General features: G+C 33.6%; 1 protein-coding gene across 1 annotated transcript; it reads right to left on the bottom strand.

The window, feature by feature from the left end:
• Positions 1 to 4956: 4956 nt before the first annotated feature.
• Positions 4957 to 18368, bottom strand: LOC126955157 (alpha-S2-casein-like). The gene is made up of 8 exons (XM_050791444.1): positions 18312 to 18368; positions 15514 to 15537; positions 11726 to 11752; positions 10248 to 10271; positions 10111 to 10155; positions 9096 to 9215; positions 8435 to 8477; positions 4957 to 5038 (listed from the first exon to the last, which is right to left on the bottom strand). Exons 3-8 carry the CDS (start codon positions 11726 to 11728, stop codon positions 4980 to 4982), a joined length of 294 nt encoding a protein of 97 aa, XP_050647401.1. The 5' UTR covers positions 11729 to 11752; positions 15514 to 15537; positions 18312 to 18368; the 3' UTR covers positions 4957 to 4979.
• Positions 18369 to 18594: the final 226 nt, after the last annotated feature.

Raw genomic sequence — 18594 nt, 5'->3', positions numbered from 1 at the left:
AAAACAATGGTGTGGTTTCTCTTCCTGTAATAGCATTATAAACATAAATTAACTAATGTAAATAAATATTAGAAGCTCAAAGAGCCCTTCTATCCTGTGAATTTATTATTGATAACCTAACAGCACTAGTATCATGTTATACCAAAGAATAAATGAGGCATACTAATGATTGTCAGTGCACACGTCTTACATCAGAGTAATGTGAAGTAATTTAGCTTGATTCTTAGGTCATATACTAGGTTCAGTGTTGTTTGTCAGGAGTGACAAAATCCTTTTGTTTAAGTGTTTAGTTTCCTCTCTTGTGGACTAGATTAACACAATCCCCTGTACTAAGGCCGTCGTAGAAAGAAAGTGGGCTCATGTTTATCTAATGACTATACCGTAAATCAGGCATTCAATAAAAAATTACAAGACACACAGAAAAGTATAAACAAGGTCTGAAGATTTTTTAAAAAAACAATAATCAGAATAAGAGTCAGTTGTTACACAGATGTTGAAACTCTTGAGCAGGGGATTTAAAATAACTTTGATTATTATACTAAATATTCTGATGATAAAGATAGACAAGATTCAAGATCACATAGATAAACTCAGCACAGAGAAGGAAACTGCAACAAAGAATAACTAGAAATGCTATAAAAAATTTACTAACAGAGAAAAAGAATTCATTTGACTGGCAAATCGATAGACTTGACACAACCTAGGAAAGGATTCGAGACCCTGAGGATATGTCGTAGATCTAACATTTGTAATCCTAGGAGAAAAAACAGCAAAGCAGAAAATGTTTAAAGAAATAGTGGTCAAAAACTTTCCAAAAATATAGACAGAAACCAAAAGCATAGATAGAAGACACTCTGAGAACACCAGGAATAAATTATACACACACACGCACACACACAGCATATTTTATTGAAACTGCTGGGAACTAAAGACAAACAAAAAATCTTGAAGACAGCAACAGAAAAAAAAGACTGATTATCTACAGAAAAATAAGGATAAGAATTACAGTAAATTTTTTGTCAGAAATCATGCAAGAAAGAGGAAAATAATAAAATCTTAAACATAATGAAATACTACTGTCAACACATAATTCTAGGTCCAGGAAATATATTCCTCAAAAGTGAAGGAGAAATATTTTCTCAGACAAAAATGGAGGGAGTAAACCAGTACGAAAAAAAAAATGATTTGAACAACACTATCAACCAATTTGATCTAACTGACTTTCATAGATCACTCTACTGAACTACAATAGAATACACATTCTTCTCAAAATCACACGGAACACATGCCAAGATAGACCATATTTAGGACCACAAAACATACCTGAACACATTTTTAAACATAGAAATAATGTGTTTTGTCAGTCCAATGTAATTAAGCTAGACATCAATAACAGAAATATATCTTAAAAATTACAAAATATGAGGAAATTAAGCATCATACTTTTAGATGACCTATAAGTCAAAGAGGATGTCTCAAGGAAATTAGAAAATATTATTATTTTTGCTGTTACAACATCCAGTCAAGATGATGTTTCCTGAAGTGTCCTAGCTCTCTCCTTTACTCCTACCCTCATTGGTGAGGCTATGCCATATATTTATATATACTGTTGGATTCATTTGTCACAGGCTGTATTCCATTTTAGGTTTCTGCAACATCTTGGTTTACTTCTATTTTTAATTTGCAATTAGCAGTATTCACTCTTAAAGCTTAAGCCTTCTACGTGTTTTGGCAAATGTATGTAGTCATATATTCACCACTACTTTATCATATGTAAGGGTTCCATCATGCTAACATTTTCCATGTATTGACCCTCTGTAGTAAAAAACAAACAAACAAACGAAAAACTAACAACGTCTTTCCTTTCCATCAACTCTAGCAACCACTTAGTAGGTTTTCATTCCCATAGTTTTGCCTTTTTTTCTATTTTCTCCTTATATTCATTCCTTTCTTTGTTTTTTTCTTTTTTCCCTTCCCTCCCTTCCTTATTTTTTTTCTTGTTTTCTTCTTTTAGTCATTTAAATGATAGTTAGTGAGTACTGTTATAGACAAGGAAATATATGAGAAATGCAACCCAGCAGATAATAAGTATTAGGTTGGTGCAAAAGTAATTGCAGTTTTTGCCATTAAAAGTAATCATATAGTGACATCATTAATATAAAGCATTTGTAATGTAAAGCTCCAAAGGCACTATGGTTTTGTAAATGAAGAAGTTGAAAACCTGTGTTTAAACTTAATTGATCCCCTATTTGAGAATGAAATACTAAAAAATAGGTATTGTTAAACTCATTATTTTGTGATTAACAGGATAGGAAATCAGTAGATTATGTTCGACAGTTGAAAAAAGAACAGATGATAAGCATATGAGTAAGTTCTTTTGTTAGACACAATCTCTCAGTCCGCAAACGGTAAGTGATTTTAGAAGACCGATGAACCAGAACGTGTCCTGCTTATTTGTAGTCAGGGAAATAGGGTGCCTTTTCATCCATGACGGACTGCTATGCTCTTGAAAATGTCAAGGAGTTTAATTTACAAGAGACACATTCTGCAAAGATATGTTACTAAATGTGTTGCCATAAGTATGCAACTCATTGGCAAATTTTTATAACGTGTTTTTGTTTTAATATTTTCCTAATCTCCTTCAACTACAGGTGAAATCTTTAGTCATCTTTCTATACCAATGTGATAAACTTGAATCTGAAGAGTCTTTGGCAAATTGTGAATGTTTGTGTTCTAATGGCAAAAAGGAGCTGTAATAAATGCTATGTTCTAGTTTAATTTATGAAAATAAACTATTAGGCCTAAAATATATGGAATAACTTGAGAATTCATCTGACTATCAGATAATGTTTTGAGTACTGGATATTCAAAGTGGAAACAATGCTCACATTTGTTAAAAATAATAATGTGATAATAAAATAATATTCTATTTAATAATATAATAATAATGGTTACATTGATAATAGGAAATTTAATAGTAATGTTAATTGAGACAAATATGTAAATTACACTGCACGTAGCTGCTTATTCAATTATAGGCATTAAAATCATCACTATTACTTTTGCTACAATGAACATTATCAAAAAGGATGAATCACAGAGGAACTTCTAAAAAACGTCAAAAGAGCCATTAGCTTTGAACTAAAAGAAGGTCATACATCCTTTAAAACTTGAGTGAATTAAAGTTATGTTCAGATTTAGATAAAATTATTGATGTGTCCTACTAAGAAGTGGATAGTGTTTATGCTCAATGGACTCAGTGTTGTCTATGAAGTAGAAAGGAAAATTGTTTCTGGTAAGATAAGTTTGAAGTTTAGGGAGAGTTGAAGGCAGTTAACACTAATGTCAACAAGAGTTTGATAAGATGTCTTTGGTTACCAACACAGTTTAAAAAACATAAACTTACTTTAAAATTCATCTGTTTTGTGGAATGGCAGTAGAAATCAAATTCAGAGTTTTGTGTGGTTGCGTGTTTTCCTGGTAGGGTTGGCTAAGTGTAGGGGGGGCAGAAAAATTACATGAGCTATCAAGATAATATTTAACATAATCAAGCATGAAGTCTGGGCTGTGTAAGAAAGGAAGTGAGACCAACGGAGAGTAGAAACAATGAAATGTAATCAGGATTTTAGTGGATGGGAATGAAGTGAATGGATTCTATGAAGACAAAGAAAAATTCTCTTAACTTCTACTTATATCACCTTTTCAAAATATATGTCATATGTCAACTGAAAATCCCTTAAATGTTCAGTTGAATAAGAAAGGAAGTAATGCTAAGAGGAATTGGATAGAAAGGAATACAATGGGAATTATAAAGGATTGATGTATTCTATGGAGTCAAAGATAAAGTCTTCAAAATTTAAAGTTTTTCACTCATCGATGACATATATCATATAATGTTACTCCCCAATGGAAACTCCTGTAATGTATTCCCATTACAACCAAATGCTTAACAAATAACTTTCATCCCTATCCCCTCCTTCCTGATCTGCTTTCCTTATAGCTTTCCCCATCCCTCCATCTTCTCAGGATGTGTTGACTCTCTTGGAGCCCAGGTATGCCTCAGAGCCCATGTTTGCACCCGTGTGTTTGCTTTTGCTCTTTCTTCATTTGGTGACACCATTAATGAGGAGTCTTGAGAGGTTTATAGTCTTAGCGGCTGACTCCATACTTTAGTCTGACAGGGTGGACTGAGAGAGGAGGACTGAGGGCTCTGGTGAAGGTTTGAGGTTAAAATTGTGGCAAATAATAAGCATGAATAAATCAGAAAGATGGTAGAATGATGGCTAAATAGTTCTGTGAGCCAAGCCGTGGTGGGAGAACATAAAACTTGTAGTGTTCTATGTTATTGGTTATGATAAATAAAATTGAAGCTTCCAGAAAGTGTATATAAAGCATTTTGGTGGTAGACAAGCTAGTTTAAAGTTAAGTTAAATAACTGCTTATATTAGCATCAATAGCCTCGGTGGTCAATATGAACAATAAAAATGCTGATTATACACCAATGAATCACTTGAAATTTTATTTTGAGGGGAAAAGAAATGTGTTTTTGTAACTCAGAAACAGTGGTAAAAACATCTTAAGTAGTCATCAACCTAATGAAACCACAATGCAAACCCAACATATTCAACATGAACTCATGGGAAGGGTGTACTCAATTCAGGAAATACTCTGCAGTCTTCTTTGACTCAGTATTCCTGTTTTCACAATAAGCCTGTCCAAACATGCTGGTAGTATGAAGTAATATGGTAGAGAACTGTGAAAGGTAGATTTTCCAGGCAAACCTAAAAAGAAAAAAGTAAAAAAAAAAAAAAAAAAAAAAAAAGCAATACTGGACTTATATATTACAGAAGATAGTTTTTGTTTATGTATACACACACACTTGTCCATCTTAGTCTGACAGAATGTTATTTATAACTATTACGAGTTAACATTTTCTCATGCTTAAGATGATTCATGGCACATAATATGATTTTTAATAACTATCTGTGTTTCTGCTTGATAGAGTCAATACAGTCTATGAGGTAGGAGAAATTGTTTCCTGGTGAGATAAAGTTAAAAAGTTTAATGAATAAGAGTTAATAGCAAGCTTATTCGATCTAGCATGCAAAAATAGCATTGTTATTTATTAATGGTACATATGTATATTTTCAGCCAATTTTAAAGGAACATTTTAATCTTATTTTCTAAGTTGCTTATTAGGCATATAAGATATTACTGCTTCCTATAATTTAAGCCTTTTGATCTAATTGGAATGTAGATTTTGGTAAAATAAAGTTTTATGTACAATGACTTTGGGGTCATATTTCAATAAATCATTTTAAAATTAAATTCTTCAAATTACACTGTACTTTTTTGGCTTCTCTGTTTCTTTTGTAATTTTTCTATCAATTCAATACCTTCTGCCTCTATTTCATCTCTGATTCATCACTTGAACTTGTTGTATTATGTTATCCTATCTCTAATTAGCAGTTAGACATTGTATTGTCATTTCTGTGTCTTTGTCAAAAAGGGCTTTAATGAAGGTAAATTTGGTATCATAATTCTGTATCTCTCAGGTCTCTCACATCATGGGACATATGATAAGCTTTTTAAAAAATGTAGAATAAGGCCGGGCGCTGTGGCTTATGCCTGTAATCCCAACACTTTGGAGGCCAAGACGGGTGGAACACCTGAGGTCAGGAGTTCAAAACCAGCCTAGCCAACAGGTTGAAACCCTGTCTATACCAAAAACAAAACAAAACAAAACAAAACAAAAAAACAACTAGCAGGGCATGGTGGCGGGTGCCTGTAATCTGAGCTATATTGGATGCTGATACAGGAGAATTGCTTGAACCCGGGAGGCGAAGTTGTAGTGAGCCGAGATCACGCCATTTCACTCCAGCCTGGGTGACAAGAGTGAAACTCCGTCTCGGAAAAAAAAAAAAGTGGAATAATATGTGAATAATGACAGTAAGAAATATTACTATTTATAAAACACAACTGTATTTTTAACTCTTATCCATAACAATTATGGTATTATTTTTGTACACATGAGATTACTTTGTGAAGCTGCCTGACACTTTTTCATTATCAGGAAGGCCAAAATAACATAATAAAGAAAATCAAGTTTGTACAATGTACTCAAAGTCAGAAAATATCCTCTCAAAAAAACCTTAACGTGGCCTTTTGGGTGCAGTTCGGCATTGGTAGTAGAGCATTTGAATCCTAGGGCTGGAAATCTGTATTCGATTTTTTTGGGCTTTTTTATTTTCTCAGGATTATCATGAACAATTTATTTAACCTCCATTCCGCCTCAGGTTCTTCATCTCAAATCAATTGATACTTTGATTATGGCCATTCTTTCAGGAATAAGGTGGCATTGCATTGTGATTTGGATTTGCATTTCCTTGATCATTAGTGACGTTGAGCATTTTTTCATGTTTGTTGGCCATTTGTTTATCTTCTTTCTAGAACTGTCTAGCCATATCCTTAGCCCACTTTTTGATGGGATTGTCTGTTTTTTTCTTACTGGTTTGTTTGATTTCGTTGTAGGTTCTGGATGTTAGTCTTTTGTTGGATGTATAGATTTGAAGATTTTCTCCCACTCTGTGGGTTGTCTGTTTACTCTGCTGACTGTTCCTTTTGCCGTACAAAAGCTCCTTAGTTTAATCAGGTCCCAGCTACTTATCTTTGTTTTTATTGCATTTGCTTTTGGGTTTTTGGTCATGAAATCCTTGCCTAAGCCAATGTCTAGAAGGGTTTTTTCCCAATTTTCCAGAATTTTTATAGTTTCAGGTCTTTGGTTTAAGTCCTTAATCCATCTTGAGTTCATTTTTGTGTAAGGTGAGAGATGAGGATCAAATTTCATTCTCTCACATGTGGCCAGCCAATTATACCAGCACCATTTGTTGAAAAGCGTGTCCTTTCCCCACTTTATGTTTTCATTTGCTAATCAAAGAATCAAAAACAGTAGATATTGGCATAGATGTGGTGATCAGGAAACACTTATACACCGCTGGTGGGAATGTAAACCAGTACAGCCACTATGGAAAACAGTGTGGAGATTCCTTCAAGAACTAAAAGTAGAGCTACCATTTGATCCAGCAATCCCACTACTGGGTATCTATCTAGAGGAAAAGAAGTCATTATTAGAAAAAGATACTTGCATACACATGTTTATAGCAGCACAATTCACAATTGCAAAACCATGGAACCAACCCAAATGCCCATCAATCAATGAGTGGATAAAGAAATTGTGGTATGTATATACAATGGAATACTACTTAACCACAAAAAAGGAATGAATTAACTGCATTTTCAAGGATGTGGATGAGATTGGAGACTATTATTCTCTGTGAAGTAACTCGGGAATGGAAAACCAAACATCATATATTCTCACTGATATGTGGGAGCTAATCTATGAGGACACAAAGCCCTAAGAATGATACAACGGACTTTGGGGACTTGAGGGGAAGAGTGAGGTGGGGGGGATAAAAGACAACAAATACAGTGCAATGTATACTGCTCGGCTGATGCGTGCACCAGGATCTCACAAATCACCACTAAAGAACTTACTCATGTAACCAAATACCACCTGTACCCCAATAACTTATGGAAAAAAATCAGCTGATAGTATTAACTACTTGATAGGTTTTTTGTGAACGTTAAATTAGTCAATATAGGCAAAGGCTTAGAATTGTAACTGGTGCACTATATGACCTCGATAAGTTATTATCACTATTATTATTTATTGTTTTGAAACCTACTTTGTCATGGTAGAAATTTGTGTTCAGGACACATAAAAAGAACAAAGCATTTAAATTAAATGAGACAGAATTCTAGGATAGGAGATAAACCTGAATGCTGCAAGAGCAAAATAAGAAAAATAAAACATGACTGCACAAAGGGCATTATAATTTTCTTGAGTTGCCATCATGGCTCTAAAGCCATTGAATAAATTCTCAAAGAAAGAAATTTAAAAAATAAGCAAAGATTTTTGTATAAAACATTAATTTTTCCAGAGAAAATGATGCAGGAAATTTGTCTTAAATGGCTTGACTTGTGTATGAAACTCTCTTGATATTGCATATCTTTTCTCAAACCAAAGTGCCAGGTCTGAATTTCTTGGCACAACTCAAAGATGACAGGAAATCATCTGTGTGAATACTATGCCTGTGACAATTTTCACTCAGAGCCATTGCTTCTGGCTGAATGTATCATTAGCTATGGAGGAAATGTACTATAATTTATATTTAAAATATTTATGAAATATGCATGCAAATTACCCAGACAACTTACATTTGTGAGTCAAAAAGATGAAAGCAAAATTTAAAATACTTTATAAACCAAAATATGATTTAATTAAAGTTGAAAGTATATTACTTAATAATGTTATTTAATATCACTTTCTTCACATAAAAGTTATTGCTTAAATTCTAGGCCTAAAGGCACTTACCAAAGTAAAGTAGAAGCAGTGAATTCAAGAATCTTAAAAATCCCTCTTTGAAGAGAAAAGACAAAAAATTGAAGAATTTTATTTAAAAAAATGTACAGGAACAAATCTCCGTCTCATATGCAAATCATAGGTACTAAATTCTGATTTTTCTCAAATTATATGGAAGACATTTTTAAATGCTACATGTATATCTAAAAAACTAAATCGTATTTAAAAATATCCAGAGAAATGATGTGACTTGCCTAAGTTCAAAAGCCTATTTATATTAGGCCTCCCGATTCCAAAACCCATGTTGTTTATAATACATTTTAGTTCTCTGGGTTCAATGTCCTGTTCTCTCATTCATTCTTCATGTCAGAAGAAATGTTTCCTAGGTCAAATGTCTTTTTTTTTTTTTTGAAAAAAAAATAAGATAAAGGATAAACGTTAACTAGCACTTGGTCCAGCTACTTTTTACAATTTCAGATACTTTTGTAACATTATTTTTATTTATTAGGCTGTATTTGCATTATGACTTATTATTTGATTTCTAGCTTAGACATTTTTATTTGTTTCAGCTTCTACTTGAGTTTATTGGAATTATGTCAATTTCATGCCCCCAGCTTACTTTTAGCATAAAAGATAACAATTTTTAAGTTGCAAATAAAAAGAGAGCACTCACCAGAGCAGGGATAACTTGGTAAGCATTTGTCTTCATGTTTTTCCATGGTTCCATAATTTTGCGATATTGATATTTTACATATTGGGGCAAGGCAAACTGATAATATTGGTTGATTTTTTTCTAGAAAAAATATATAAATAATTATCTCAATGTCCCATGAATCAGAGAGACCTGAACATAACCAAATGAAACAAAACTTTATTTGGATAAATTCTACATTTTACCAAATGAATCTAATTAAAGGAAAATTGATTCATACAAAATTAACTCTATGCTTACATTTATCGAATTAACTGTAGGAGTAAGAAAATTCTTTGCTTAATTCAGACCCCAAAGCCACAGTGCTTGAGTGAAAGAAATCAAAAACAAGGAAAAATAAAATTAAAAATACATGTAAAAAGGCAAGAAGATAATTTCTTGACCAAGATAAGTGTTCCCAGTTGTGGTTTATTTTCTATTTCTGGTAGGAAAACCCTGGTCCTCAGAGTCATATAGAATGTGTGATTTAACTTAGTGGAACCTATGACACTGAGCCAGTTAATCTCTCTGAGTATTATTTGTCTTGCAGAAGTAAAAGAATTAATACGGAAAGAGTACTTTGTTTGCATAATGCCTCACATATATTTTATTATGAGTACATATTTCCCTCTTCTATGTTCTATTTATCTATATAGATTTAGCCACAGATTGTTGTAGGGATTTAAGTTGGAATTAAATACAGTGGCATCTTCTTTTAGGCTAAGTTCTCATTTTTACAAAGTGGAAAATCAATGGAATTTTAGAATTGCCATGGAATAATTGTTGGGTGGATACTTAGCAATAATGTAAGTGGTACAGTTGGCAAGTGCTTCTGTAACCAATTTTAAAAGTATAAGAAGACTTTTATACAAATTAGAACTTGGTAAACATATTTTTTTTTTTTTTTTTTTTTTTTTTTTTTTTTTGGTCAAGAGGATTGCAATTTGGCAGTTTCCAAGTAAAATCTAATCGTGCTATGATTGTATGGAAAATTTACCAGATGGTTTTGGTAATTCTTTGCTTCTTCAGTCAGCTCAGTTTTCTGCTAATAACAAGAATAACTGGCCATAACATACAAAAGAAAATGTTTTGAGATTATATTTTATTAATTTTGTTTGAACAAAACTTACTTACCTCGGTGAATACTTCAGTTGATTCCTTAGGGAAAGAAAATGAATAAATAACCTCACTTGGATAACCCAATAGTAATTTTTGTCCATATCATAATAATATAGAATTAGGGCTAATTATTTTAATAATTCAGGGTCAAGCTGTTACTACCAAGAAACACAGTCCTACTTTATAGAAATCTGTTCTGAATTAAATGAATGTAAGTATACATTAAAAGGACATGTCCTGTGTCAACATAATGGTACCTGACTGAAAATACATTTTATTTCATATTTTCCATTTACCTACATTGTTCATATAATGTCAAATTTCCATGTAATTTGGGCAGATGCAAAAGAGAGAGAGAGAGAAAGAGAGAGAGGAAAAATAATTAAGCCTACTGAGGTGTGTGGCAAAATCTGCATGTTCTTTCTTGGAGGACCAATGTTTTTTAGATTAGTGTCCATAGGCCCACAGTTTGACGTGGAGAGAAAGGGTAAAGAATGTTTCCCAAGGCACTAAGAAGGAAGATATTGCTTGCTTTGGGCCCCAGGCCACAAGATCCTGTGCCACAATTCATACTTCATCTTCTCAAGACCCTTTCCAACCGTCCTCTCTCACTTGGCGCTTTCTCTCACAGCAGGTGTTCCCTGAACCTGTGATTTACATAACTTGTAACCCAGTCCAGTATTCAACTCTTAAACGATATTAAACTATAGTGAAGGCAACTGACAGAATCCTGATTTGACTGTCTTATTTTAAAAATTCATTTTTTCTAATGTAACAGAGGTCAGACATATATTATCTGAAAGTGTGTGATAGAACAGCTACTCTTGACCGTGTAGATGGTTCATTCCAGACCTCTAACATGACTTGGAGTCTGTGTATGTTTTACAAGGGTTTTCCTTTGTTTCCATTCGATATGTCAATAGCATAACACCTAATTTTCTTAAAATAATCAGTCAACAGCAAGACACAGAGTATTTCTCAATGAACTGGTTAATTGTTTGATTTTTAAATTATCATTTTCCTCCCTAGAGATAACCTACTAGAACATTATTTGAGAAATAAAAAGTCTAATAATCAAAATTTTAGAATCAGGGCAATTAAATACTTAGCAATATATTCTTAATATTTGTGGACAAAAGATCTTTTTTATATTACAGCAAAGGTATTATTATGATAGGTGAAAAAGACTAATTGCAATAAAATTTTCAGTTCAAAAAATGGTAGAAATCTGTTTTTTAAAAAAAGAAAGCAGCAGCAAAAAACATAGAATACTTAGGCTATGTGGAGAGCTCTTGCTAACATGGAAGATCTTGACTGAAAAAAATTTAGGTCAATTAAGAAAATCACAGTTAAGGAGTAAAGAGGATTTTTATGTAAACTAAAATATTACTCAATTTTATTAAAAGAGGAGAATTTCAGGAGTATTAATATTTTAATGTTTAGTTTTTAGAAATATGAATCAAATACAGCTTCATATAGAAACAATACTTTACCATATTAACAGTCTTTTTTGGTGTTTCCTTAAAGGAAGAAAACAAGAATTAGACACATTGTTCTCAGTGTATTGATTATACATAATTTCCTCTTGGATGTACGGAGAAAAACTACTCTTTTGTAAAGAAGAAAAATAAAAATAAATTTATTTGTAATGCTTCTTTTAATCACTTTTTTTATCTCTAAGATCTGGAAACATGTAAGGGACATGATAAATAATAATTGAATGAATGAATTTTTCGTAAGAGTAATTTAGGAAGCACATACTTTTAGGCAACTCATTTAAATGATTTTGATAATTGCATGTTTATTTAAAACATATATATAATCAAACTTGTGAGTTAAGTATATATAACGTTTCTTTTATTTTTATTTGTATTTTTTAAATTTTTGAGACAGAGTCTCTCTCTTGTCGCCCAGGCTGGAGTGCAATCATACTCTCTTGGCTCACTTCTACCTCCGCCTCCTGGGTTCAAGTGATTCTCCTGCTTCAGCCTCCCTAGTAGTTTGGATTACAGGCACCCGCCACCATACCTGGCTACTTTTTGTATTTTTTTTTAGTAGAGATGGGGTTTCACCGTATTGGCCAGGCTAGTCTCAAACTCCTGACCTCAGGTGATCCACCCGCCTTGGCCTCCCAAAGTGTGTGAGCCACCGTGCCCGGCCTAACATTTCTTATTATTAGCAATAACAAGTTTTGAAAAAGCATAATTTCAGGAAAAAATATTATATAAATAATAGCTTGGCTAGAGAACAGGTAAGGGGAAAAAACAAATTGGCAAGTGTAAAAGTTTACAAGAATGAAAACTTACAGGAAAGCAAAAAACTAATTTAGAAGATTCCCTTCCCAGAGAGGATCTGGATTCGGAGAAGCAATGACCTTCAGAGGATCATTAGCAACAAATCTGGATGCTGATCTCTCTTTCCCCCCCTCCTTCGTGAAATTCCCTCTTTGTCCAAGGCTAGGGCGAGGGCTGTCTCAGATACCCTGCTGCTGCTTTACTGACCACAGGCAAGATTTCTTTTTAGGGCCTGACCTCCTCCTTGCTTCTTACCTCAGTCTCAAGTCTGACTTATTTTTTACTCTGTGTCACAATGAATACCTTCAGAAGCGGAAAAATCTCTTCAATTGCCTCTGTAACAAACTCAGAAAACTATCCAAGATGAAAAATCATACTATGGAGATCTTGCCAGGTTATAAACTAAATCTATCAGCTATCTATAAACCTCCCAGGTTGGCATTGTCTGATGGGGTGGTCTTGGGTTGTCACTGCTCCCATTGAGGTCTGCCTGGAGCAGAAGTCTCTTTCTGTTCTCTCTTGCCTAATGCCCATGAATGAGTTTCTAAAACTGCTTCAAGATCTAGAAGAGTGTTGCATCAGAAATGCCAACCACTCGGTCAAAAAGCTACTGTAAATTCCTATTTATTAGTGGCTGGAAAAAATTTTAGTTCACCTCAAAGAAAAATGGTTTGAAAATATCTACCAAAACTAAAAATAAATATACTAAACCTAAATAACTAAAATGCCTTCTAATTACAGGGCACTAGAGGACTGAATTGTGGAATATCATCAGCAGTGTAAATAGGTAGATTATACCTGCAAGTGACAATATGGATGAATGTGCTAGAAATCTATTGAGGGAAAAATGCAACACCAAGGAGGCTACATAAAGTATGATACTCTTTGTAAATCTCAAAAACAAACCAAACTACACACAGAGAGAAACTAGTTTGAAATTCAGGGTATGTATGCTTTTCAAAAGAAATGAAGCCCAATCTAAACGCTAGTATGAGTTACTTGAAGGAGATTTTCAACAGGAAATAAGGCCCTTAGGATCTTTCTGATATCATCTTGTCATATTCAGAGTCTAATGTTGACTATGAGAACTTACTGTGTGGTAAAAGCAATTTATTACTTAATATATTAACTTTATTAAAAGTAATGTTATTGTCTAAAATGAATGTTCTAAAGAGAAATAAACACAAGCAAAACAAAATCGTGTTTAGGATCATATATATATGAAATAAAACTGTTATAAAATATAGAACTATAAGTATTAATTACAATACTCATAATTTATAGTGACATATGTGTTACTTATTAATTTGTGGTATTAAAGTTTGTGACAAAAATATTATACAAATTTCATGTACATATCCTCTAACCCCAAAATTTCACTTTTAGGAATGTATTGTATTAATGTATTCGTATATGTATAAAATAAATTATTATAAGAATATTGTTATTTTTCTAATTAAAAAATAGAAACAACATTTATCATTAGGAAACTAATGAAGATGTATCAATGAAGATGTACACAGTGAAATTAACTGAAACAATTTTAACAAAGAATGAAAACTACTAACTGATTAGGCTTCCATTTCTCATGGGAACTGACAAATTTAGTTTGGTTAGTTGATTCATGCAAGTTTAAACCTCCTTTACTTGATTATTCATAAAATTATGACAAAAGTAGTTGTTTGTTTTCATTATCACCGGTTTCCTATGTTTTCAGTTTTTCGGTGATCATCAATATTATAACATAAGGGAAAAATCAGCTTAAATATGAATTCAAAGAATGATATATAAACTTATGCATATAGATGCATATACTCTCACATGCACATCATCTGCTATGCCTCCATATTACTGGCAAAAGTGTAAAATATCTTAATTCTGATAGTGAGGATATGTCTCAGTAAGTGTTTTTAAATTTTTGTGCGTTCAAACATCCCTATAAAACTTAGATAAATTCAATAATTCTTCCTTTAAGAAAAATGCAGATGTTTACAAAACAGTGAAATTTTCCTATTTCCTATTTATAAAACTCTCCATTAGTCTCAAATTAAGATCTACTACTTTCCCTTAGAAGTTATAGGCTAATATGAAAACGGAAACTAGCTTTCCTATATCAATGGAGTAAAAAGGAAGGGAGGTAGAGCAAGATGATGTCAAGTTTGGTGTCTGTTCATTGGTATAGGAAGACTGTCCCAGGTCTTTTAACCAATTAATTCTGCAGGGCTTCCCTATATAAATAGCAGAATCTTTATGCCAAACTAAAACTGTCATGTTTTTTATATACAGAATATTTTTAATTTATATTCTAACAATGAAATAATAATCTATATTAGCAATGACAAATTTAAGTTAATATAGTAAATAAATTTAAAGAATACAGAAAATCTTGTTATTTATTAAATGAGTTGATATTATATACTGTTTCCAAATATGCTTGACTATTGGTTTTTCTCAAATACACTGTCATTAAATTGTTTTATCTTTTAGGTTTTAGAATGAGGGGCTTTATATTCTTGGAAAGAAATAAAAAAAAACTATCTACTGATTCAAGAGGAATATAGTGCCAGTCTAGCATTTGATGACAAATTTGCAACCAACTGGTGATAGAAAAGTGAAGGAAAACTAACAAGAAATCTTTTCAGGACTATCTAACTTTGACAATGTGGTTCACAAATGTCACACAAGTATATTTTCTTGGGACCCTCTTGACATCCATTCATTACCTCTTTCATACTTAGATATTTAAAACGATACATATAAAGAATAAGATTGGTAAAACATAATGTACATACATCTAAGATATATCTCATCGATGAACCAGTAAATACATAAACACATTTTACCTGACTGGTATGTATAACTACTTCATTTTTCTCCTTATATTTCAACAAAATAAATAACATATTGTTATAAATGAAAAGCAAGTCATAATAGATAAATAAAAAGTAATTCTTTAAATATATTTAATATAAGGGGTTTGTACTTACTTTATGAGAGATGCTGGCAGATTCCTTAAAAAAATATAAATAGTATGTTTAATTACTTATAAACTTGTTATTTTTCCCTTTCTTTGGACTTTTAATTATTCCTGGAGATGAAATAAGGGAAATCAAACTAGGCTTTTTATTAGGTGGCTATATTTATTGGTTCTGTAACAAGACAAAAAAGCTTTAATTTTATGATCTGATCAAAAGGCTGAGGAGAACTTGGGTTACTTATTGCTCATATTAGAAAAAGCTCCTTAAGACAAATCCACTTTATGAAACAAAATGGAAATGGTTACTTAGAGTTTGAGCAAGTACTTCCTTACATTTCCCCATATTACATTTCCTTTGTTAAATGAAGATACTGGTTTCTATCCTTCCCCCCTACATTAAAGAATTATTTGAAGGACCAAGTGAAATGATATATAAGCAAATACTTAGGGTATATCTGTTAGATTTAAATTAAATTAGTACTTATTTGTCACTATTGCTACTATTGTTATTTGTTATTATATTTGGACTGTCTTACTTTTTTTGTTTGGTTTTGTTTTGGTGAGACAGAGATTTACTCTTGTTGCCCAGGCTGGAATGCAATGGATTGATCTCGGCTCACCACATCCTCCGCCTCCCAGGTTCAAGCTATTCTCCTGCCTCAGCTTCCCAAGTAGCTGGGATTACAGGCATGTGTCACCACACTAGGCTACTTTTGTATTTTTAGTAGAGACGGGGTTTCACCAAATTGCCCAGGCTGATCTCGAACTCCTGAACTCAGGTGATTTGCCCGCCTCAGCCTCCAAAAGTACTGGGATTACAGGCGTGAGCCACTGCGCCTGGCCAAGACTGTCCTGCTTTTAAAGTTAGAACTTTTGGGTGCCTTTTGCCTCTAGTTACTGTACTTTTTTTTGAGAGGGAGTCTCGCTCTGTTGCCAGGCTGGAGTGCAGTGGCGGATCTTGGCTCACTGCAACCTCCTACTCCCTGGTTCAGGTGATTCTCCTGCCTCAGCCTTCCAAGTAGCTGGGATTACAGGCACGCACCGCCCCCCCACCCCCCCCAAGTTAATCTTTATATTTTTAGTAGAGACAGGGTTCACCATGTTGGCCAGGATGATCTCGAACTCCCAACCTCAGGTGATCCTCCTGCCTCAGCCTCCCAAAGTGCTAGGATTACAGACGTGAGCCACCGTACCTGGCCACTGTATATATTTTTATCCTGTACCCCTCGCCCCTTAAAAATGCAAAACTTACTAGAGTGGGAACAAAGGGGTAGACACTTGTCTTATGCTGATCCCCTGGGTTCATAACGATATGATGTTGATAAGGAACCTGAAGAAATGGGAGGAAGTTCCACTTCTGATAAAATGGGCTGATTTTGTTCTAGAGAGAAAGGAAATTATGAATATTTATTCCACTATTTTATATCCTTAATGAATCAAAGCAAATGTTAGCAAAACTGAGTGAATTAAAACTTTAATTAGAAAATTTATAAGTTGTGGCAAATTTACTTAGAAAAAGTAATAGTTTAGATACATAAAATTTACCTTAACTGTGTCTACATTTATATCAAATTGCAGAATTGAAAAATTATCAAATTAAGTAAGACCACGGGAGAAAGTTATCTATGTAGGGAAAAAAAGTATGTTTAAGAAAGGAAATAAAAAAAAACCAAAAACCCAAAAAAAAAAAAAAAACCCACACAATCACAAGGTGCGTGTCTCAACTTAATCCTTTTCTATGTGTGTTGGAAGTTAGTCTGGTCTTTGGAGTCAGAACTGAACTTTAATTCTCTTTACCCAAGGCACTGGAATCCACGACCCCGATGGAATTGCTTAAACTGTCTGAGCATTACTTACCATGTAGGATTATATCTGTTAAAATATAACGAGAAATTTGCCTAGTAACTAAGTATTCTAGTAAGTTCCAGAGCCTTTGAACTGACTTTACAAAGATTGTTTTTAGGAATTAAATATAAAACCACAACAGCATTTTTTCCTCAGGAGAATTTTCTCTTAATAGAGAGTGAAAAATAAGTGTGTGTAGAAAGTCAACGGGTCTTTAGAATTGTTGGATGGTTACGTTAAGAGAGGTACAAAATGAGAATGCTACTGGAAGTATTTTGACAAAATGTAGGAAAGATATTTATAGCAACAAAGAAGTTAGTAACGATCTAAATTCCTAAAACGACAGGTTTCATTTGGAGCATTCTATTTTTAAGTGTTCAAAAACAGATGTTTCTATTATAAAGGTTTTAGAAAGTATGCCTGTTCTGTGTTGAGATAGGTAATAATTGTCAATTTTTTAGATGAATTTACTGTGTTCCAAGCAATTTTTGTAAAAATTAAATATATGTCATCTAATAAAAATTAAATATATGTCATCTAATACAATCTTGCGGGGTTAATGCAGCTCTCCGTCTTTTCAGTTAAAGAAACTGGAGCTTGGAGAGGTTAAGTAACAACTCGTGGAGCTGGAGTTGGAATACAAGTTGCCTGATACCAAAATCTATGCGCTTTCCCTACACACGCAGCAAACTTCTCTAGTCCGCAGAGGATGGATTACATTAGGAGTCCCCAACCTTTTTGACATCAAGGACCGGTTTTGTGGAAAACAATTTTTTCCACGGATGGGGCGGGGGTATGGTTTGGGGATAAAACTGTTGTACCGCAGATCATCAGGCATTAGAAAGATTCTAGATCCCTTGCATGCGCAGTTCACAACAGGGTTCACTCTCCTGAGAATCTAACGCCAGAGCAGATCTGACAGGAGGCCGAGCTCAGGCTAATGTTACTTTGCCTGCAGCTCACTTCCTGCTGTGCTGCGTGGTTCCTAACAGGCCAAGGACCCGTACGGGTACCCCCTGTGATTTGGGGACTCCTTGATTATATGACCTCCTGTACCTTGAGAATGTTTACACTTCAGATATTGGGGATAAATTTCTCTCTCTCTCTCTCTCTCTCTCTCTCTCTCTCTCTCTCTCTCTCTCGACGGAATCTCGCTCGTTCGCAAGGATAAAGTGCAGTGGCGTGATCTCGGCTCACTGCAAATTCCGCTTCCCGGGTTCAAGCGATTCTCCTGCCTCAGCCCTAT

This window comes from Macaca thibetana, chromosome 5, assembly GCF_024542745.1.
Source record: "Macaca thibetana thibetana isolate TM-01 chromosome 5, ASM2454274v1, whole genome shotgun sequence".
In the NCBI taxonomy this organism is placed as follows: Eukaryota; Metazoa; Chordata; class Mammalia; order Primates; family Cercopithecidae; genus Macaca; species Macaca thibetana.
This window is presented reverse-complemented; position numbering and strand designations above follow the sequence as displayed.